At 36.0% G+C, this 24,235-nt stretch overlaps 1 protein-coding gene and 1 long non-coding RNA gene across 2 annotated transcripts; both read left to right on the forward strand.

The window, feature by feature from the left end:
* The first annotated feature begins 865 nt into the window (after positions 1-865).
* On the forward strand, positions 866-9,708 carry LOC113652309 (sodium- and chloride-dependent GABA transporter 3-like). Its single transcript, XM_027161263.2, has 14 exons — positions 866-1,156; positions 1,489-1,623; positions 3,458-3,598; positions 4,218-4,296; positions 4,466-4,598; positions 4,787-4,921; positions 5,181-5,284; positions 5,604-5,728; positions 5,865-5,977; positions 6,191-6,328; positions 6,859-6,961; positions 7,510-7,610; positions 7,815-7,985; positions 9,476-9,708. The coding sequence occupies exons 1-14, from the start codon at positions 1,021-1,023 to the stop codon at positions 9,563-9,565; spliced, it is 1,704 nt and encodes a 567-aa protein (XP_027017064.1). The 5' UTR covers positions 866-1,020; the 3' UTR covers positions 9,566-9,708.
* Positions 9,709-12,325: 2,617 nt separating this feature from the next.
* Positions 12,326-13,826, forward strand: LOC113652413. The gene is made up of 2 exons (XR_003442882.2): positions 12,326-12,497; positions 13,684-13,826. It is a non-coding gene; the product is annotated as an uncharacterized LOC113652413 (long non-coding RNA).
* Positions 13,827-24,235: the final 10,409 nt, after the last annotated feature.

Below are 24,235 nucleotides of genomic sequence, written 5' to 3' on the forward strand. Positions count from 1 at the left end.
CAGTTTCTCTTTGCTCATGTACAGGCTTTCTGACCTTCAATGCTTGGATGAGAGTTGTGAGGAAGCAGCATTCTAGCATACCCCTATCTATCTTGACAAAACTTGGCCTCCGCCTTATCTCATACACCATAGCTTACTGTATTTCATTGCGTATATATTCTGTTCTGTCGCTCAGTTCTTTGAGCAGCTGTTTGGAATAAACCAGATTTGATTTCACTCGTGTGGTTTGTTCTCTCAGTGCTCCGGAGCGCTCCTATTGTTTGCAGAGGTAAAGAGACGCAGACAAGTGCGAGGAGGAATCTTTCTTACAAAGAGGAAAGACATGATGTGTGTGTTTGTGGAGCTTAATGCTAGTATCTGGAGAAGATACCTTGACCGTTATCATGGAGCAGGAAATCTCCCAGAGCAGTATTATGTTTTTCATCACTACTTTTATACAAAGTGTATTGTAGCAGAGCAGAGAGGCTAGAGAGATGAGGTTAGCTTATATTACCTTGCTAAGGTCAAGGTATCTGTGTGTGTGTGTATGAGAGAGAGAGAGAGGGTAAAAAATCATTGTGCTGTATAGAAAGTCTGCAACATTTTCAGAAAAGATTAAGTATTTTATACAATTATTCTCACAACTTCTGTCTAACTACAGATACTAAACCACTGGCTATGTTTTTTGCTTGATCTATTAGTGTTTTCTGTATTCAGTATTTTCTAGTATATGAGGTCAGTATTTAATTAAAAAATTAAAACATACAACAGGTGTCATAGCCCAAACCAGTCTTTCACTCACTCTGTATTTCCAGTTCAGCTTTGACCACACCTCTTCACAGTTTAAACCTGTGTCTCATAATAAACTTCAAGGTGACTGGTGCTTTGTATGTGTATACATACACACAAGTTTTTACTTCTTTCTATTTTCAAGTCCAGGAAAAGACTATAGCTCACGTTTCAAACTCGGCTTGTTGGACTTTATTTAGAGACGGCATTTACAATAACTGGGTCAGCCTAGAGTTACCACTTCATGAAGAAATGGCGAAGAATAAAAAAATAGAGGCCAGGGGGCTTTGGAAGAATAAAAGTGAATTCCTTTTGGCTGTAGCAGGAGACATAGTGGGTTTGGGCAATGTTTGGAGATTCCCCTACCTTTGCTACAGGAATGGCGGAGGTAAGAGCACTGAAAACGATATTATCATGTTTATTATCTCTGTGTGTGTATATATATATATATATATATATATATATATATATATATATATATATATATATATATATATATATATATATATGTGTGTGTGTGTGTGTGTGTGTGTGTGTGTGTGTGTGTGTGTGTGTGTGTTGTGTATCAACTCATGTAATTTTGTAGTCATTGTGCTTTCTGTGACTTAAAAACTGCATGACATTTTCAACTCCACAAACAGGATTTTATAATGGAGGATTTTTATAATCTTTTTTATGATATAACTAATTTGGAATTCGGTATTGTTTTCATGTTATTAGGGGTGTTTTTGGTGCCCTACTTGGTGCTTGCTGTGACCTGTGGTTTGCCCCTATTCCTTCTGGAAACGGCTATGGGACAGTACACACAGGAAGGGGGCATCACATGCTGGCGTAAAATCTGCCCACTTGCTGAGGGTAAGTGACATAAGGGTGTGTTGTGTTTACAAGGTACCTCATGAATCTGGACTCAAGGTCAGCTTGTGGCAAATTTCTATTACGCAAAAATCTTGGAAACATCATCTTGGTTGTGTCTCAGTGAGATACACAGAGTGATGATGTTGGTCACTCAAGCTCCCTTTTCTCAAAACATCTTGTTCATTAAATCAACAACAGAGTCTTCTGTCTTGGAATAAGCCCTGATATATAATCACTTTTTCTTATTTACTTACCACATGCCTTATTTAAATTTTGCAGGCAATTAAGGTACTGAATATTTTATCTAATATCTTTACTGTGATCACTTTAATTAAGTTTTTGATCATTTGGTATTACCCGCATTTCTGCATCTAACGGCTGTAACCAAATGGACAATTAGTCATTAAAAACACATGCAAAACCAGACGTTATTTAAATGTAATGGATCAGGCTCTGTGAGTATTTAAATGAGCATTTGAATAAAATAAGCTAAAACTTTAAGATAAACACTTTTACTCATCTACTTATCTACTACACACAAGTATCATGGAGCAAATCCATGCATTTAAAATTCAGCAAATATATCTCACAACTCATAGCCAGTGTAGCTGTTTAAAAACAGATGTACCGTGATCTAAATTTGTGTTCAAGATTTGTACAGCAGCATTTTGCACTCTCTTTAAACTAGGGATTAAAAGGTTTGGTAAAGCAGATAAGGTAAGAGTGACTTGACAGTTGAGAGAATGTCAAATACCTTGGATATGTTTTTAATGTCATAGAATGCTGTTTTGCAGACATAACTTCTGTTAACTAAGGTCTATCTAAGGTTGCTATCAGAAATGACTGACAGGGCTAAACCAGCACGTCCTTTCACTCCACTTAATTAACTTCAGAAGAATTGGGCACATCCAGGATGCGCAACATAACAACTGTTGCTAATGTTACCTTACATTTTAGGTATTTAACAAACACCATAATCCAGAGCATTTGAGGGTTACAGGCTTTGCTAAAGGTTCTAACAGTGGCTGGGATTTAAACTCACAACCTTCTGACCAGTACGCAGTATCTTAAACACTGGGCAACCACTTCCAAATCCAGCATAGCAAAAAAGCCTCAAAAGAGCTTTATAACCTGGCCAGAAGCACACACGAGTGTGTTGCAGTTCATCATAAAGGTGTTCAGTGGGGATGAAGACAGGGCTCAAATTCTTCGACATCTATACTCAATTCAATTCAGTTCAAATTTTCCTTTGTCCTTTCTACAGTCAGATACAGTTTGATGATTAGGAGGCTGTTATTCTCGTAGTTAGCATCTTATTTTTTAATGCCCAATCCTCATGAAGTGGAAACCAACTGGAGCTGGTACATCTCTAGATGCTTCAGGATACTCACTGAGGGTCCAGAGTCTTCATGATCTTCTCTGGATGCCTCGGGATGGGTAGAAAAAAGAGAAACAATTGGAAAGGATTTAGCATAGCTGCTGTTCATAATATTAACCAGTACTAGATAATAATGTGCATTTGATCAGATATACAGGAGCACAAGGTTATGGGATGTATTATGTGTATGCCTGACTAAAGAGATATGCCTTTACAGGTACAGTATATGGAGCTTGCTTTGTCATGCTGAAAAAGGATTGGGACTCTTAGTTTGTGTGAAGGGGAATGAGAAAAGCATTCTACAGCAGACAACTGTTGTGGTGACAGTTTAGGGAAGGCCCATATGTGGTGTCAGGTGTTCACACGGTTCACTTTTGGCTGTACAGTCTACTTTCCCTATGCAATGTTAGGAACTTCATTCAGTCTGTAACCTGCTGGCTCTCTGTCCTTTTTCAGGTATTGGCTATGCATCCCAGGTGATTCAACTGTATGGCTGCATGTGCTACATCATAATCCTGGCCTGGGCTTTGCTCTATTTGGTTTTATCCTTTACGTCCACACTGCCGTGGGCCAGCTGTGGCAACACCTGGAACACAAGTAAGAAATGAGACCAAGAGTGTGAAGAAACTGATGAACCGATGAATCTTCTCACCTTGGAAATTAAAAGCACTGCATTTAATTTTCCAATTTTCTTAAACAGCTTTTTTTTTAATTCAACACCTAGAGGACCGAGTTATGAAAATCACACTTAGTAAAAATTCTATATATTTTAGAAAAAATATATTGGCTTGTGTGGCGCAGTCTGAGTTTCAACTCTGAACACGGAGTTAAAGACTGTCTGGCCGTTCTTTACGTTTCTGTCTAGGCTAAAGAAAATCTCACTCAATTTTTATCTCAAACCCAAAGGTGTTCATCGTCCAGCAAAAAACAAGCAAACCAAAAATAACTGGCCTAGCTGTTTCAATACTTTAAAAAGAGTAATTATATAATGGATAAGGATAAGGTGTTTTTATATTTTATAAGCCAGCCATAACCTCCTATTACCTCTCTGACTTCCTTCACATGAAATGTTTCCCTTTATCCTATTTCACTTTATCTTCTTTCGCTGCCTTGCATATAATTAGAGCTAGCATGCTGCAATTTATGAAATACATTTTTTCATATTTCTTAATGAAGTAATCCGAGCAAAATGTGTGTACTCCTTTCTATTTCTCAGACAGCTGTATTACTGTTGGAAATAATTACAACTGGACAGGTCAGGGCAACTCCACTTCAGCAGCCACTGAGTTTTGGGAGTAAGTTTCATATACATGCAGATGTAGCAAAGCGTTTCATTAGAAATCTTTTCAGTAATCCACACTGCTAACCTAGATGGAATATATAATTAATCCGTGTTGTGTTACGTACAGTATTAATTACAGAGCATGTGACACTATCATTTATTTCCACCCCGTCACTGTACAGACGAAGAGTGCTTAATATCTCAAAAGGTATTGATGAAGTTGGTAACATCAACTGGGAGATTCTCCTGTGTCTAATTGCAATGTGGATCGTATGCTATTTCTCTATATGGAAAGGAGTCAAGTCCACTGGAAAGGTGAGTGTATGCTTGTTTTTTGTTATCATTAAAATCATACAAGTTTCTGAAGTCATTTGTTTTGCTTTGTTCTAGTTCCGTTACTAAAATGATTGTTTTTTTCTCACTAATAAGTCTTAAACATCTCATCATCACAACACAGATTTTACATGACGTAATGTAACGTGTTTTTCGTCCACTTCTCTGAGGTGGTGTATGTCACAGCCACATTCCCTTACGTGATGCTGTTGGGTTTGCTGATTCGTGGACTCACTCTGCCTGGAGCCATGCAGGGTGTGATTTTCTACCTCTATCCTGACTTCCAGCGACTGTTGGAACCTCAGGTACTTCTCACACAAAGCATGCAAATAGACTCATAAGCATAACATTCTTATCGACATGAAGATTAAAAGATATTTTTAATTGGAATTATTTTAGTTGTCTTATGTTTGCGCTAAAAATAAAGTCAATAGCAAATTATGACTGACGCAATTTATGGATCCTTTTTAATGATAAAGTTACTTTTAAGTTTATTTAACAAAGTTTAGTGTAGTTTTTACTCACTGTCTTGATTAATTGCTCTGTATTTGTGTGGATGTACAGGTATGGATGGAGGCAGCCAGTCAAATTAGCTACTCTTATAGTATAGGTGTGGGAATCTTGACTGTGCTAGGCAGCTACAACCAATACAATAACAACTGCTACAGGTGAAGAGTTTGTGACATAACCATTCTAATAACAATTACAACCACAATACTGCTACTAGCAAGTACTGTAGGTTGTATTTTTGTAATGCAAATCATTCCTTTGCCAAAAGCAAGGCAAAATTGTCCTACTTTTTCCAGCAACAAAACACAGTCCTATAGTTGTTAAGAAAAGACTTTTCACTGGGCACTGAAAAAAAAAAATCAATAAAAGAATGTTAACCATGATATAATCCAAAAAGGGTATTATAATTAAATACCAAAATATCATAGATATTATACCTAATTTCATTGTAATTTAATGCTGTATCTGTATTTTTAGGGACTGCTTTTGGTTGTGTCTGCTAAACAGTGGCACTAGTATTGTAGCAGGATTTGCAGTATTCTCAGTTCTGGGCTTCATGGCTCATGTGCAAGGCGTTCCTATAGAGCATGTGGCCGAGTCAGGTATATTTTTTAAAATATATATATAAAAATATGTATAATGAAGTATGTATACGATATATATCTAGGATTGTGCAAAGTTTTTATGAGTTGTCCCTGAGGTTTCCTCCACAGACAATTGGCAATTTCTTTTCCCCAGGTCCTGGCTTAGCTTTCGTGGCTTATCCTCAGGCAGTGGCTTTGATGCCTCTACCTCAGCTTTGGGCTGTGTGCTTCTTCATTATGATTATTCTACTTGGTCTGGATACACAGGTGCATGTACACACACCCACACACACTGTGTTTAGTGCGAAATAACAGCTGAAATTATAATTAATTCATTTTCCATAAGGAGAGTATAATTGAATGAATATCAGCATCATTTCTAGCTAATCACAGCTCATCTAAAATGGAGTTTTATCTTCAGAAGCAGGTTTGAACAATTAATCAAGATAAATATATTGCTGTAATTGTATTGCATTCCAGTTTCTTGCGATGGAGGTGGTCATTACATCGGTGACGGATGTGTTTCCAAAAGTGCTACGTAGAACAGGACGCAGAGAGATCTTCCTGCTTCTTTTCTGTGTTTTCTGCTTCTTCAGCCAACTGGTCATGGTCACTGAGGTGGGGATAATAATGAAATATTCATCCACATGAGGGAAATTTAGAGGAAATTTTGGGGGATGTGGTAGCTTAATGAATAAGGTGTTGGACTGCTGACCAGAAGGTTGTGAGCTGAAACTCCAGGTCTACCAAGCTGTCACTGCTCGGCCCTTGAGCAAGGCCCTTAACCTTCGAACGATCAGTTGTATAAAATGTGTTTTTATGACATAAAATATTTTGCCTAAAATGCCATGACATATGCTTCATGTAAGTCAGGATGTGTATTTTATGGACGTTTTCTGCCCGTGTCTGCTAAACAGTGTTATAGATGGGTAACTTTCTCAACATTAAGTTTCAGAAGACAAATAAAGCCAGACTTTAAAAAATATGAAAAAACAAGAGCAAGGCTCAGAGGTTTTCTCAGGCTCAGGTTTCCTTCCCCAAATCTCCAACGCATTCATCAAGCTCACAACGCGAGACTGTTTTTCTTTAAATCTTTCTAAGCATTATTATTTTATTTCTGCATTTTCATTTGTCCTTCTGTCCTGCAGGGTGGTATGTACGTGTTTCAGCTGTTTGACTACTACGCCTGTAACGGATCCTGCATCTTCTTCCTTTCAGTGTTTCAATGTCTAGCAGTGGGCTGGGCTTTCGGTGGGTCACTGGCACCTCACATATTAGCTCAGAAAAAAAGAAGCTTTCTAAAATGAATTAGTAATTAGTTCAATTACTCACAGTTTGTTTAAACACAGTATGTATTTTTTTATGGGACTATAGTTAATTGATAGGATAGTAGGATAGCTTCTCACATCTTTCAAATGTCCGTGTGCTTTTCATAGCGGCTTAACAGGAAGGGAAATGAAAATAGTCATCAAAAAGGTTCGAAACTCATGGAACTTATGTACTCTATTTATAAAATGGCTGTGATATCAATATGATACAACCACTTTAGATACAAATTCTTTAAGTTAAAATGTTGGAGTACAATATTATTTAATTTATTGTCTAAAGTGTAATTAAAGTGTTCACTCATTGCACAGTATACTGTATACAGCAATCATATTGAGTAACAGAGATAAATGTAGTATAAAGCTTTAAGCCTGGTTCCCTTTGCTAAGTGTATAAATAGTTAGGTAATCCATTAAATCTCCATTAAAACCCCACTGAAACTTCACACTGTTTTTATGCTCTGTGTTTTTCAGGGGCTGAAAGAATGTGTAAAATCATTGAAGACATGACAGGATCATACCCTAACATCATCTTTAGGCTGTGCTGGAAATACATTACTCCATTTATTTTGGTGGTGAGCTTCTGTTTGGCTGTGACATTCTTGCTTTTCACCAAAACAAGCTGATGAACTAATATTTTTAGACAACCTCAGACAACCAGTATATAAAGCCCTTTCATTTACACTGAAATGGCAATGAAAAACGCTTTCATTACTGCTACCTGCTACCATTTGTGGGATTAATTGTTAATTAGTTATCTCTTTACCTTTATTCCTAAGGTATCATTCATATATTCCATGGTGGAGTATCAGCCTTTGACGTTTAATCGCTGGTACGTGTACCCAGCCTGGGCGTATGGGCTGGGTTGGTTGATGGCTTTGTCCTCCATCGTGCTGGTTCCTGCATACACATTGGTCAGCTTGTGGAAAACAAAAGGGACCCTCAAAGAGGTGAGAATTGACATATATGTTAACTTCCTGTGCTTCCCTTCCTCATATGTTGCTCACTGTTTGGATTTTTCACTTTACTGCTGCCCTTAAAGTTCAAACAATGTACATCGAGCATTGCTTGTTTGAGCTCATGTTCAGGGGTCTCATTTATAAAACTGTGCGTAGGATCCCTACTAAAAGTTTACGTACGGCCAAAAGCCAAAAATGGCGTACACCAAAAAATATTCAGATTTATAAAACCGTGCATACGCACACCTGTAAGCAATGTTCCCGCAGATATGCGTACGTGAACCAGCCTCATATCTCGCCCTGTACACGCCCAGTTTTTCACGCCCATTACACGCTCCACAACTGCGTGGGCAAGAGAGTGGACCTCGTTATAATGAGTTTCTTCTGTGCTCTGCAGGTTTAAAAATGGGGTGAGGAGCCAGCGTCTCAGGGGGTAGCCACTGTCGCCTGCAGGTTATAATTATGTTAAAAGCAACACTGTTATAATTATATTAAAAACTAAATTGTTACAGTTTCTACTTTTTAATATTGTTAAACATAAGCAAATTAATTTTCAGATGGTGCCCTTATAGCAACATGAGTGCAGTCAATTGTGCCGATTACATTTGGGAAACCAGACATTGCTGCAAAATTGCATTTTAATTTTGGCCTGTTCTCGCACAGTGTAGGGGAACCTGATGTACCGACTACCCATATTAAGTATACCATTCAAAACGACAGATATTATGGCACTCAGGGACGGCTGTGATATACCAGACCTGAGATGATAGATTCCAATAGAATTATTTCATATACAAAAAGGTCTTAGAGACAAAGTTGAGGATTACTTATATTTTTTTTTATATACTGTAAATAATTTACCTGTCTGCCAATTCCCACTGGAAACAGCCAGTTGCCAAGAACCCCAGAGTGGTGAGGACTTGTATTTGGACTGGGATGGCATGGTTCCGGCATGTTGCCCTCTCTAATACTGGACTCAATTCAGCACATAGATCCAAGAGCACAGCTCTAGGGAATCTAAATCGGTTTATTAGCCAGTCATCTTCATGGGCCAGGAAATCATCATGGTCCCTGAAAACTCGTTCTCTCCTTATTCTGCTATTGGTGTAATCCTGCAACAGTGCCAGCAGTGCCATCATGAAGCATTACATACCCGGGTCACCGGAGGATTTATATGTTTCTAGCAATTACACTGATTGTTAACACCTTGATAAAATCAAAGAATTAATTTGTGGGCGAAAATTTAAGACGGAAAGTTCACAACATCACCATCTGTGTCACCAATTCCCTTTGTCTCCAGAATGTGCGAACGCACGACTCAAAGTTGGCTTACGAGCGTTTCCAGCACCGTTTTGTGCGTACACACGCTTTATAAATGAGACCCCAGGTCTTTAACCAAGGGACTTTTTCGTACTCTACAATATAGCAAGTTATTATTTCTGTTTATTTCTTAAAAGATAACACCTTGCTTCTTTTCATAGCGCTGGTGTCATCTGTGCAGTCCTGAGACCAACTCATCTTTGTCCCAGAAGCAGACAGCTAAAAGACATTTAATGGCATCAGCTGTTTGACAAAGCCAGCACGACTAAAGAATGTACACTACGTTCAGTATACAATACTGAATCAACAGCTCCATTGTCTTTTCATAAACAACTGGAGAAATTACATTTGTTAAGTCTGGAGAAAGAAGACAAATAAAACTCTATTTACTTTATTTATTTACTTATAAATAATGAAACAGTTTACTGCTACATGAAATAATATTTGAATTACTTCATAATTATAATAATAATAATGAAAAAAAAAAAAAGGAATAAAAACATACCTCTGTGACCTGTGGCTTAATGCCTCAAAACATTAAATGAAATAAAAAAAATAACTAAAAAATGCAAAATGCTAAAAGTTAATAAATGAATTTTTGATGGCCGAGAACCAAAACCGTAAAGCTGCAGTAGATGATAAACTGTCATACAACATTGATGCAACATTTCTATTATAAATCTAAAATTGTGTCCTGACAGTTTACATTAGACATACAGTACACACTATATACATATCTTGTATAGTATATCTTTGTGTTCTGTAGCTTTACAAATCCTCTTCACTGGATCTAAAATGTCCCAACACTTTTCCAGAATGACAGTGACCCCTGGTGTATAAAGTGAGTTCCATGAACATTTACGTTTACATTTACAGCATTTGGGTAACGCTCTTATCCAGAATGATGTATAAAAGTGCTTTGAAGTCTCTGTCAGTGAATACAGTAACCCTTAATATTTTCCTCCTATGCAAATTAGGACTTTGCCTTTGTCTGTTTTGACTGGTTAATTAAGTATATATGATAGCCATTTTTTTCACCTTTTTATTCTAACTTGTTTCCAACATATTAACATATATTTTGCAAAAATATTTTTTCAGTGTAGAGGCACAAAAGCTGATGCACAATTACAGGCTGGTATATTTCAAAGGCAGGAGATGGTTTTGAAACCATTTTGACCATTTTTAATGTCAGCAAATAATAAAACCTGCTTTTTTCCAGGCCAAATTGACTTGAATGCTTATAAATCAAAAATTCTACAATTATCACCATTCTGTGTGTAATATCTATTATACATTTGTAATATCTATTTTGCCCCCCTGATGTCATCTGATCAACCAACAACAGGCTACACACACACACACACACACACACACACACACACACACACACACACACACACACACACACACACACACACACACAAGCACACAGCCCACTCAAAAACATGGCATAATTTCATGAGAGTAAAACTTCTTTTACACTCCTTATGTTTTTTTTTATTATACTTAATTTATGAACGATAAACCTTATGAAATTATGCCATGTTTTTGAGTAAAATAAGCAGAAATTAAACATTATTTTGGATAAAAACTGACTGAAAAATGTCAAAGATTACTCAGCATATTTCCAGGCCAAAGCTGACTGATGCAACTAAATTTATAAATAAGAGAGGAAACAAATATGTTTTGCTAAACACGTATTTTATTTTTTAACTTCTTTATAGAAATATGAATGTGTGTGTGTGTGTGTGTGTATGTGTGTGCGCGCAAAACGTTTACAAATGTGTAGCTTTTGTTTTGTCTAGAGGCCAACTGAAATGCAATGCCCAATGCTTTGAACAGTGTTTGACGTTGTGTGTGTATGTGTGTGTGTGTTTGACGTTGTGTGTGTGTGTGTGTGTGTGTGTGTGTGTGTGTTTGTGTGTGTGTGAAGCTTGTTGGTAGATCAGATTTTGCCCCCAGCTGGACAAATGCACATAACAAGTGTGAAATATTTACAAATGAGAAGCTTTTTTTTTTCTGGATGCCTAATGAATTGCAATGCCCAATGCTTGCGTGTGTGCGCGCGCGCGCGCGTGTGTGTGTGTGTGTGTATATGTGTTTGTGTGCGTGTGTGTGTCTGTGTCTGTGTCTGTGTGTGTGTGTGTGTGTGTGTGTGTGTGTGTGTGTGTGTGTGTGTGTGTGTGTGTGTGTTTGTAGTATCATTTCAGTAGATCATATTTTGCCCTCTGCTAGGCAAAGGCATATCAAAAGTGTGAAATATTTACAATGTTTGGCTTTATTTTTCTGGAGGCCTAATGAAATGCAATGCCCAATTTGTGTGTGTGTTTGTGTGTGTGTGTGTGCATGTGTGTGTGGTGTGTGAGTGTGTGTTTTGGGTGTGTGTGTGTTAGTGGACATTTTATTTGTGCATTTTTGTGTCTGTAAGTATGTTCATTGTGCTGAAAAGGGCAAAACTGTGACCTATTGCCCCACTAAATGTGGCCGGGTCAAAATGACCCGGGAGGATCCAAAAAGCATATATACTGGTCTGAACACATAGTTCAACAAAAAATATACAAAATTAATTTTACTTGCAAAGTTCATAATTTGGAACAATCCTGTTAAATTTCAGGCAAATATGTGGAAGAAAGCCCAAGTTATGACACATTAAACTTTTCTAAACCTTCCAGCAGGGGTCAGATTGACCTGAGGAAAATATCAGTGTTAACACTGGTTCACTTGGTTACATACTTACAGGTACAGGATAACATCAGCTTGAGTGAGCCATTGAGTCAGTGAGTCAGTTGTTACATCGAACAACTGGGGATACGTTCATTCCACCACTTTGCTAAACTTTAAAAAATGATTCATGGGGTTAGTTTGTAAAACTTAAAATAAACAATATTTTCAGCATAAAATAATTAAGTTTGTAATATGTACTTGTATTGGTGAGTTGATAACTCATTTTAATAAGTCTTTCAAAATTAAAATAATGAATACTGTCTTAACTTAATTATATATCTATTTTGAACACACACTTTTACCTTCTCGTAACAACAGAAAAATATTAAGTTAGTGAAACTTGTATATCTAGTGAGCATCCTTTAAATGCTGAGTAAAGGCGGAATTTGCCCGGACGTGTTTTTCTGCCAGAGAAGGACTACTAGGAGCCGGAGAAACAGGAGAATCGAGGCTATATAGGTAAGTTAATATTTTTGCTTTGTTTTAAACTCAGCAGCTACCAACTGTATGCACAAAAAATCGTTGACTTAAGTAAAGTTGTCCGCAGATTCACAGATTCGATTTTCCAGAGTCAATAACTCCTGAGCTAAATGCTACACCTCTTTTCTCTCGTAGTAATGTAGTGAGGCGGCTACAACCGCGTTTTCCTCAAAATCAGCTTTCCTCCACGGTGGACAAAATACATATAAACCTAAATATGAAACAAAATGAATGCGGCAAACGTTACTTAAGTAAATCGTTGTTGTCACACACTAAACTGAAAAGACAGTTTGAGCTAAGCTAATTCATCGATTCTAAAGTTAATAGACGTTTAGCTAGCTAGTGTGTTCAAAATAGGCATTATGTTTTGTTTTACAGTGGCAGCTAAATGATGTTAATTGATATCGAACATGTTTAGTGTCGTCTGAATTTAAAGTTTACACTGGGTTGATTAAGACACACACACACACACACACACACACACACACACACACACACACACACACACACACACACACACACACATATATGCATACATGCATATACATACCTGCATACCTGCATACATACATACATACATACATACATACATACATACATACATACATACATACATACATACATACAACACACACACACATGCATACATGCATATACATACCTGCATATATACATACATACTACACACACACACACACACACACACACACACACACACACACACACACACACACACACACATATATACAGTATGTATACATACATATACATACATACATACATACATACATACTTACATACATACATAAACCTGTAACAAGTTAAATAGTTAACTGATAAGCAAGTTAATTTAAGCACAATACCTAACATGACAATGTGTGTGCACGCCATCTTTATCTGCTGTGACGTTTTCACAGTTGATCCATCTTGTAACCTTGTAAACCTTGAGCTTTTTGTAAATTTGCCATTACAACATTTGAGTTTTTATTTTTCTTTCATATACAATCTGCAGCATTATGTTTGATGGTTAGGCAGCTGACACATTTCTTTAAGTTTGCAATTTTTCATGTGTAGTAAGTTTTAACTCCTAAGATTTAACTCATGTGTCTAATGTCCTGTTCCTTTCCTTGACTTAAAACACTGACATTGATTTTGATCTACTTAGGATGATGAGGTGCCACAAATTTTGTCCCAGCCAACGCCAGTATTATTATTGAGGGAACGGAAGTCCTGCAAGACCTGGATGTATCCAGAGCCTGTGCCCTGCTAGGGCTGGTATATGCTCTCAACCTCAGCTACCCAAAGGAACTAAAAAATACTTTTGAGGTGTTTCAGTAAATAATTCTTGAGCTGGATGGTCTGAAAGCTAGGCCGAAGGTAATGTCTTTAAACAATAAACTGTTGTATTCCTGAAATGTTACATGTAAAAGTTTTGTTGTGCATACACATACAGAAGCTGTAATTTTGACAATTTTTTACATGAAGGTTACAGTGTTGTATTTGTTTGAGACTTTATGGCGGCTGTAGTTTATGTGATGAAGGTAAAATTTAATACTTTGCAAAAAATAAAACAAAAGGAAGAAAACTTTTAGTTTCAGCTAGGTGGACCCAATAAGCTGGCAATTGTGTCTGTTGTAGGAATTCATTTTCCACGTTCCCTGTGATTTATTGTTATTATTTTATTTTATTTTATTCTGATATGTACCTACCAGAAAAATACTTGATTCTTTACTTGACTTTACTTGAAAAAAATACTTTAGTCCTGGATAATTATCTTTTTGTCATAGCATTGTTTTGTCAAAGCACTCTTCTTGTACATAAGTTGACATTGGTTTTATAATAAACCAGTTTAATCAGAAAACTGGAATTGCTGTGTTATTTCTCCTGACTGAAGTGAAATAAGTTACTTGTACTCAAAAAAATTAAGGTAACAATTTGCATGAACATATCTAAGTAGAATGGAATCAAACTAAAGAAGTTAGAATAGCTTAAATTATGTAATTTGACCACTTAATATCACCAAAACTGAAATTAAAATTAAGTTGTTTCAACTTAATTAAGCTCTTAGAGGTTAAGTCAAATCATGTTGGTTGTACTAAACAAATTGGGTTAGTCTAACTATAAAAGGTACATGATATCTACTTAATAATGACTGAGTTGAAGCTACTTAAAAAGATGCATGCAAATTGTTAGCTTAATTTTTTAAAGTTGAGCCAGCGTTTTATTTTTTAGAGTGTATGAAGACGTGACTTGCCAAGTTAGAAGTGGAAGAACATCTTTAGGATGAACCTGAACACCAATTGTGCACCAGTTTTCCTCACTTGACAGCAGTCTCTCTTACTAAAACTCCTTTGACTGAATGGACTCACAGCCACACCACATTATAATAGAAAACCTTCCCAGAAAGGTGGTGTTATATCAGCAAAGGCAGACCAACTCCATATAAATGACCATGATATTGAATTTGAACAAGATCATATGGATCTGATCAGTCACTCGTCCATATCCCTTTTTCCAAATAATGCATTTTCTTAACTATTGGTACAAGTGGTACCCAGGCTGTACTTTGTTTTTTTTTATTGTGAAACTTTGAAGACATTGATAGAAGTGGGAGAACTTTTCTTTCAAAAGTCAACAGAAGAAGCTATTGGTTAAAAGTTGGTAAAATGGAAATGGTAAAAGTTGGTAAAAGTGGACATTTCTTATGATAGCAATTCATTTTCCAGATGTGGTATTTTAATAAATTGTGTTGCTGCTATCAGTTACATTATATACTTTGCATGATCACACAATACTAAATTCACATGTTGTATTCTAAATGTTTCTGCTCTTATTTGCAGCTGAAAAATTACATGCAATTTCTGTTTAGATAGCTAAATGAAGTGAATTATTTAAGTTCTTTATAATAAAGCATATAACCAAAATTAATTTGAGAGATATTGGACAGGAGGTTTAAGCTGTTTTTTGAAGTCAGGATAATATTTTACATTTTGTGTTTATGCATTTAGAATTCTTTCTTCAGGCTTACAATGAACTGTCATACTGTGGGAAAGCAAAGCCTGAAAAAGTATGATTTCAAACTCAATCATTTTTTACTTAGAAAATCTCAGTAATATACTCAGATTTCACACCTAATACCTGCTCTCATAGCCATATTGAAACAGCAGGATGTTGAGGACCTATTTGCAACAGGTTTAATAAAGACAATATACACAATCCAAATTATTTTGGCTTATACACAAGAAAGACACTGAAGCAAGTAATCCATAATACAACTCTGAATACATGGTCTAAATCACTGGCAATAAGCAGACTCACTGAGATACACAGGTACACAATGGCAATATAGCTAGCCAAGACAGAAAAACCAAAGTGGGTAAACAGCACAAACATCACAAAGCATTAAGTCCAGGCCATTTTATATGTTGTGAAAAGGATAATGAAACCACCAATGAAAAAGTGATAAAAAATATTCAGGAGTGAAGCATTCCGAATGAATGACGGTAAATTGTTCTTGTCTGATGTGATAACTGCAGATATAATTTGAAAATAAAGTGTGTGTGTGTGTGTGTGTGTGTGTGTGTGTGTGTGTGTGTGTGTGTGTGTACCTAATTGTGCAAATCGGGTTTTGTCTTTTTTAGACAAATATTATGAATGTATGTCAATTGGTCTAACCCTGATGTGCTCTTTGCCTAATCCTGTCCATCCTCGTCACTCCGAAAGAGAACCTCAACATCCTCGGTTCTGCTACTCTGATTATGTAGTCTAATATATTAAAATTTTTCATGAGCTTAATGTATAGCAGTAATCATTGCATGGTCATCATTGGGTATTGTCATGCATGGGCAGTGGTGACTCAAGTGGTTAAGACTTTGGGTTGTTGATCCAAAAGTCAGAGTTTAAGCCCCAGTACTGTCAAGTTACCACTTGAGATTGAGCAAGGAACTTAACCGTCCCTGCTAAAGGGGTACTGTATCATAGCCGCCCCTGCACTCTGTCCCCAACCTCCTCAACTGGGATACGCAAAGAATTTATTTCCACTGTGCTGTAATGTATATGTGGTGATAATAATAATAATAATAATAATAATAATAATAATAATAATAATAATAATAATAATAATAATAATAATATTGGCTTCCATAATGCTAAAGCATACAAATACATCTTATACAATTGTGTGCTTTTAACTTTGTGGAACCACATAAGGCTCTAATGGTCAGGTGTCAATAAACATTTGGCCATGTTGTGTATAATTATCACAATATACTTTACATAGTATTTAAATTAATATCCTACATGTTATGCCACGCCTCAGATGGCCACTAGAGGGCACCTGGCAATTAGATAAACGTCATCCTTCATGTCACTACATGCTCCTTGTATGTCTTATTTAGTCAGTTATAAGCCTTAATTTGTGCAAAAAAACAAAAATTATCTTGTGGCGAATTTAAGATGAAATATTAATTAAATTCACATTTATTTGTATAGCGCTATTTACAATTGCAAAGCAGCTTTAAAGAACTTAAAGATAAAACAAAAGGTCATTATAAAGAATGATATAAAGATGAATAGAATACAAAATTCAAGATTAATATTAGATATATTTAAATGTGTTTGTATTTATTCCCAATGACCAAGTCTGAGGTGACTCAGGTGACTGTGGTGAGGAAAACCCTAACCCTAACCCTTGAAAGCTAAAGGAAGAAATCTTGAGAGGAACCAGACTCATAGGGGAACCTCATCCTCATATGGGTGTCACTGGAGATGTGATTATAAATATACAGTCTGACAAATGTTGTATTGAGAGGATTGCTGTCCTCAAAGACCACATGGCGTTGGCATCTTCTCTTTAGTATAGCAGAGTCTAACTGGAGCTGATAAATCTCTAGATGCCTCAGAGTGGAGGTCCGAAATCTTTATGGCATGGAAGACAATCGGAGCTGGTACAATTTCTGGATGCCTTGGGATGGGTAGAAAGAGAGAAGCAGTGGAAAGGGATTAACATAGCTGCTGTTCATAATATTAGCAAGCACTAGATGATATTGTGCATTTGGTCAGATGTATTAGAGCACAAGATTATGGGATGTATTATGTGTATGCCTGACTAAAGACATATGTCTTTAATCTACATTTAAACTGACTAAGTGTGTCTGAGCCATGAACACTGTCAGGAAGACTATTCCAAAGTTTGGGAGCTAAATACAAAAATGCTCTACCAGCTTTAGTAGATTCTGATATTCAGGGAACTACCAGAAGTCCTGAATTTTGTGATCTCAGAGAGCGTGAAGGATTGTAGCGTGTTAGAAGACTAGTTAGATACACGAGAGCTAAGTCATTAAGAGCCTTGTACGTAAGTAGCAGCAGTTTGTAATCAATTCTAAACTTAACTCACTGTAAAATGTAATTGCTGAGTTTACTAAAATGATTAAGTAAACCTAACTTATTTTATTAAGTTTGTTTACATTACTTAGTTTAACTAATTCCAACTTTTTCCCCACACAAAGTCCTTAAACTTAACTTGTTCATTTAGCTTAACTTAAACGTTTAAGTATTGTGAATGCACCAGATATACAGTAGGGGCGGTAATATTGCAAAGGAGTGAGAGGCCATTAATTGGACGGCGACGAAGAAGACTGCACATGCGTAATTACTTGGTTCAGACAGCAGGTTCATTAATTTGCACATGGCTGGATAAGAGAATGAGGAGGTGAGTCTCATTTTTATAGTTTAACTGTTACATTTACATTACAAATACCAATCAAAGTTAATAAACAGTAGTATTTTGGTAATATAGTTTTCAGATTGGTGGACGAGTGAAGCTCTTTACACGTGTAACGTCAACACGATCACATGAGGATGCGTATCAATAGTACGAGTTTGCAATCTCGTAGAATATATACGCCAAAATGAGTTTTGGCCAAAACTCATTTTGCCGTATATATTCTACGAGACTGCAAACTCGTAGTATTCATACGCATTTTCGTGTGATCGGGCTCGTAACGTTACTCATACCCGCAATTGAACATTTGAGCATAATATAGGCCTACAGGATTTTTGCCTAGAATTCTGTTCTTAAACACAATAATGTTATTATTGTGCAAGCACGTGTGTCTAAGCGACATTTTTTTTCTCAAGACTAGAAAATCGTTTTGATTTTAAACACCTCACTTGCCTTCAGACCTTATACTGAACAAATTAACGATTCGTGTGCCATTTTAGATCGTCTTTCTCTGGTGTGTTGTCAGAGTTATCGGCAAAGAATCGATTCAAACGAATCGACCTGAAAAACTTAGTTTAATGCCTTAAAATGCAAAAGAATGTTAAATAAGAGATTATTGTTGCAAGGAAAACAATATTTTATGCAAGTTTTTAAAGTGGATTCTAAAAATAATGTTTTTACAAATTGCTTGTTACCATTCCATATACTTTGTAAACTATGTTAATTTTTTTTTTTTTTTTTTTTCAGAAATGTATTTTTTTGAAGAGTGAGGGAAAGTCAGGTAATTAAGACACATTTTATCTAGGGCATGTGAAAATGTTTTAAGTCTAAATGTGCGGTTTCTTTGGTTCTCCCCTTTTTGCAGATTATTGCCGAGTTCAACCGGATCACAAGTAAAAACCTCAAGCAAGAATTCTTCTCGGCCCTAGATACACATACTTCTCGGTTTCTGGAAGTTTTCCAATCAAAGAAAGGCACAGCTGGAAAAAAGCTCTGAGTATCTAATGCAAATGAAGTCTGCAGCAAGTTTTTTTTTTTTTTTTTTAATTTTTTTTAAACAATAGTGCAATTCCATTTGTCAACTTTAAAGTGATCTGTTTTCACTGTTGATCTTGATGTTTTATGTATTATTTGTTAGAACATCACAGATGTCACTGCTCGACGGACAGCAGTTCTCCGTGGTCTTGCTGTCCTTCTTGGGGAAGACACTACATACTTCTTCAAAACATGCTTTGTAAGTATTCTTCTAATTTAATATCTGTAAAAAGTTCTACAAGAAAGATGTCCCAATTTTTGTCAGCATTACGTTTATTTGAGAGATCTTATATAAAGTACATAGAAGAGAAATAAAATGCAAGTAAAATATATACTTTAGTTTTTCATAACATTTGATCAAATACATCTTAAAATGTGGGTGAAACTATTTTCAAACTATAAAAATCTCATAGAATAGTGTCAAATTTTTTCAATCCAACTACTCAGTTCAAAGAGGTCTCTATATATAGCCATTCCTTACTTATGTACCATTACAGTTTTAGCAACATCCCTTCCCCACCCTATCACCTCACTCTCTGCTGGTATAGATGGTTTCAGCAGTAATAACAAAAACAAATAATTGGTGGTAAATAATAACTTAAACATTAAAAAGGATACGGAAAGGATCTCATTTTGTTACAAACCTGTATAAATTTCTTTGTTCTGATGAACATGAAGGAAGATATTTTAAGGAATGTTTGAAATCAAACCGATCATGGGATGGATGTAACTGTTTTACTAAAAATACATTGCTATTAAATGTTTCAATGATGCTTTTGCTGAAAAGGTCCAAATTATCACTGACAATTCTCACTGAAGCCCTGTTACAAATTTAAATGTTACTTCAAGAACTAGTAACAGCAGCTTAAGCAGTTTACATTTTTAACAGGAGCATGCACTTTTTTGCGTTTGCAAGAATGTATTTTAATATTGCTTTTCTTTCTTTAGGACTGTGATATTTAATAGGAATTCTCACTGTGGTGCCAGAGGATAGCCTGATGTCTCCACAAGGTTTGCCATTGGAGGTCACTGATACAGCAATAATCTTGGAGGATGTTATAGCACTGGATGGAATTGAGAATGTTCCACATGCCATGTGTGTTGTTTTTGGGCTGATCTATGCTTTAAACATGGAGTACACTTCACAGCTTAAAAACACTTTTGAGTTCATTCAAAGGGTTTTCCTTTCCCTGGGGCACAAATCTCTCAAACCAAAATCACTAAAAAAACGTACTGTTTTAATGTGCTTTTGTGTTTCTGATGGCAGAAACAAGACCATGTTACTGTAGGTTTGTTGCATTTTTTTATTTTTTATATTTTGAGTTTTAATCAGTCACCTGCCAACCTGGATACAAAACCAAAGCTGATTCAACTAAAAGCTTTGTAGTCAAGAATTTGTTTGTTTTTAATAGTAGAAATAAGACTGTCTTAGGTGTCTATTGTTGCACCTTGGGTGTTTTATCCAGATTGATGGGTGACTGATTAAAAATCTCACTACCCGCAACTTAAAAAAAAAAAAATTTATCTGTTTTTGTTTCTGATGGCAGAAAGACCATGTTATTGTAGGTCTGATGTTGCACCTTGGGTGTTTATTCCAGGTTGATGGGTGACTGATTTAAAAAAAAAAATCTGTTTTAAGATGTTTAGTGTTTGCAGAAATAAGGATTTGTTACTGTACGTCTTTTTTTTGTTTTTTGTGTTGTCATCCATTAACTTGGGTATAAATCTTAGAAAAGCAAAACTGTAGTTGGTCAACTGTAATTTTGGTCAAGATTTGTTCTTTGTATTTCTGATGGCAGAAACAAGACCGTGTTGCAGTAGGTCTGTTATATTTCTTGGCAGTTTTAATCAGATCCCTACCAACCTGGATGCAAAACCAAAACTTTTAGTCAAGATGTGTTAGTTATAACAAAGATTTAGTCTTGTTTCTATTGTTGCATTTTGAGTGTTGTATCCAGGTTGATGGTTAACTGATTAAAACAAATCCCTATGCCCACAACTAAAAGAAAAAAAAAAAAATCTGTTTTATTCAGATTTGAGCTGATGGCTGAAACAAGACTGTTGTTGTAGGTCTGTTACACTTTGGGTGTATAATTCTGTCATTCTGGATACAAATCCTAGCAAAGCAAAAAAATGCTGTAATTCTGCCATAATTTGAGTTTTATTTAGTAAACCGTCAGCCTGGATACAAAAACCAAAACTGCAGTAACAACTTGTTTTTTTCTGTTTTTCATGTTTTTAACAGCAGAAACAAGACTGTCTGTCTGTATTTGCATTTTGGGTGTTGTATCCAGGTTGATGGGTGACAAATTCCTATACCCACAAAAAAGTGTTTTTATCATTTGTGTGTTTGTAGTAACACGTTTTATTGTATGATTTTAATTAATATAATAAAATGATTGTTTTGACAACATAGTAAATGTTTTGCTTTACTCGTTTTTGTTAGTTTACCTGAGTTAAAAATTTGAGGCAATCGGTTACCTTATATTTATTAGTAAAGTGAACACTACTAAGTGGTTTCCTCACTTTTAAGTTAACTCAACTTATTAAATTTTACAGTGCAGGTAGCCAGTTATATGATCATATTTTCTCGATCTGGTAAGAACTGACAGCTGCATTTTGGACTAACTGTAGCCTGTTTATTAAAGATGCAGGACAACCACCTAGTAATGCATTACTTTAAATGGAAGTGTGTGTACTTGTTTTTGGACTGATGAGCAACATTTCTCTCATCAGAATTTAACAATAGAAAATTACAGGACATTCAATATACAGGTCAGCAAAACAATGGAAACTAATCCCATGCATCTTAATGATTTTTCCCAAGGGAAGCATCTACATTGAGAAAAGCCGCAGTCCTAGACCTGATCCTTGAGGAACCCCAAAATCAACTGGCAATAAACTAGAGGATTCACTATTTAATTCTACAAAATGGTATTGATCAGACAGGTAGGATCTAAACCAAAATCAGGCCTGTCCCTGAATACCTGTGTAATTTTGTAAGCGAGCTAGGAGAATGTTGTGATCTATAGTGTCGAATGCATCACTAAGGTCAAGTAGAACTAATAGTGACATACAGCCTTGGTCCCAAGCTAAGAAGTCATTTGTAACTTTCACAAGTGCAGTTTCTGATGAAACCTGACTGAAACTCTTCAAAGATATTGTTCTCCTGTAAGAAGGAGCTCAGTTGAACAGACAAAACCTTTTCTAGTGCAAAATAGGTCTGTAATTTGATAGTTATTAAGATCTAAATTAGGTTTCTTAATGATTGGTCTAATTACTGCCAAATTGAAAGATTTAGGGACATAACCTAAAGATAGTGAGGAGTTAATAATCTCAAGAAGAGGCTCACCAGCTGTAAGTAACACTTCTTTCAGTGAGTGGGATCTAGTAAACAAGTTGTTGATTTACAGTAGCTGTAGTAATAAGCTTATCTAACTCTTCCTGTCCTGTACTTGTAAAGCACTGTTATTGTGAGTGTAGAACTTTAGGTGAGACTGGGTCACGAGATGCTCTCACAGGCTGAACATCAACTATTGTGTTCCTGATACTTTCAAATTTATCGGTGAAGTCCTCACTAATGAACCGTGAAGGAATGTTGTGTTCTGTTTTTTGTTAATATAGCCACTGTGCTAAATAAGAACCTGGCTTTGTTTTGATTATTTTCTATGAGTTTGCACAGGTGCTCAGACCTACCTCTAGCAGCTTTAAGAGCCTGTCTATAGCTGGACATACCCTTGTATGCAATTCTAAAAACCTCTATTACAGTTTTTCTCCACTTTCGCTCAAGGTTACGGGTTTCTCTTTTGAGAGTGTGAGCATGGCTATTATACCATGGAGCAGGTGTTTTGTCTCTAACCTTCTTTAATCGTTTGTGTTTAAGGGTACAGTAAAACATTGAGACAGATCAGGCAGGTTAATTGTGAATCTGTCTTTAGTGGTCAGAATAATAGTTCTACCGAGTTGATAACACGGTGATACACAGTTAGTCTGTTTTATAGGTAGTGTGTACAGTATGAAGTAATGGTTGAGTTATGTTATCTATATCAGTGACATCTATTCCGTGTGATTAAATCTAGCGTATGATTAAAACAACGAGTTGCTCTAGTGATGTTTTGTTTAAGCCCAAATGACTTTAGTAGGTCCATAAATGTGAGTCCTACAGCATTGTTTGTATTGTCAACGTGAATGTTAAAATCTCCTACAATTAATGCTTTATCAAAAGGTCTGAAAGAAACTCGGCAAATTCTCTAAGAAAATCAGTGTAGGGCCCTGGGGGTATATACACGGTTGCTAGAGCAAGAAACATCAGGGATTGTTTCGTGTGCATGTGTGAGATTGCAACATTAAGAACAAGCACTTCATAATAAATAAATCTATACCGTGTTCTCTGAGTAACAGTAAGGAAATCACTACAGATAGTGGCGACACCACCTCCATGACCAATCAGACGAGGCTCATGCTTATAGATATATCCTGATGGGGTAGACTCATTTAGGCTATGTAATCATTTGGTTTAATCCAAGTTTCAGTAGGGCACAGTGCAGTAAGGCTATTTTCTGAGATGATTTCATTCACAATAAGTGCTTTGGGTGCAAGTGATCTATATATATCCTATATATATATATATATATATATATATATATATATATATATATATATATATAGATATATATAGATTAGTCCTGGGATTGCATGACCCATGGATTCTCTGCTCTATCATTGATTGATTTGGTAATAAAATTAGGTCTAACATACACATTTGCACATTTGAGCTACATTTGAAGTACTTTCCTTCTTGCCCCATCATGGGGGCGGATGCAGTGCAAATTTGCTTTATTGTAAGTGAAAACACACACAAACAAACACACACGGAACCAATAAATATTAGTCCTGGGATTGCATGACCCATGCATGACCCATGGATTCTCTGCTCAATCTTGATTGATCTGGTAATAAA

The sequence above is a fragment of the Tachysurus fulvidraco genome, chromosome 13 (genome assembly GCF_022655615.1).
Source record: "Tachysurus fulvidraco isolate hzauxx_2018 chromosome 13, HZAU_PFXX_2.0, whole genome shotgun sequence".
In the NCBI taxonomy this organism is placed as follows: Eukaryota; Metazoa; Chordata; class Actinopteri; order Siluriformes; family Bagridae; genus Tachysurus; species Tachysurus fulvidraco.

Bases quoted from the DNA above. Each gene is read 5' to 3' on its own strand.
- LOC113652309 (XM_027161263.2), top strand. From the start codon at position 1,021: ATGGCGAAGAATAAAAAAATAGAGGCCAGGGGGCTTTGGAAGAATAAA. The intron at 1,157-1,488 runs GTAAGAGCACTG...TCATGTTATTAG, and splicing joins TTGCTACAGGAATGGCGGAG to GGGTGTTTTTGGTGCCCTAC. The intron at 4,599-4,786 runs GTGAGTGTATGC...CACTTCTCTGAG, and splicing joins GAGTCAAGTCCACTGGAAAG to GTGGTGTATGTCACAGCCAC.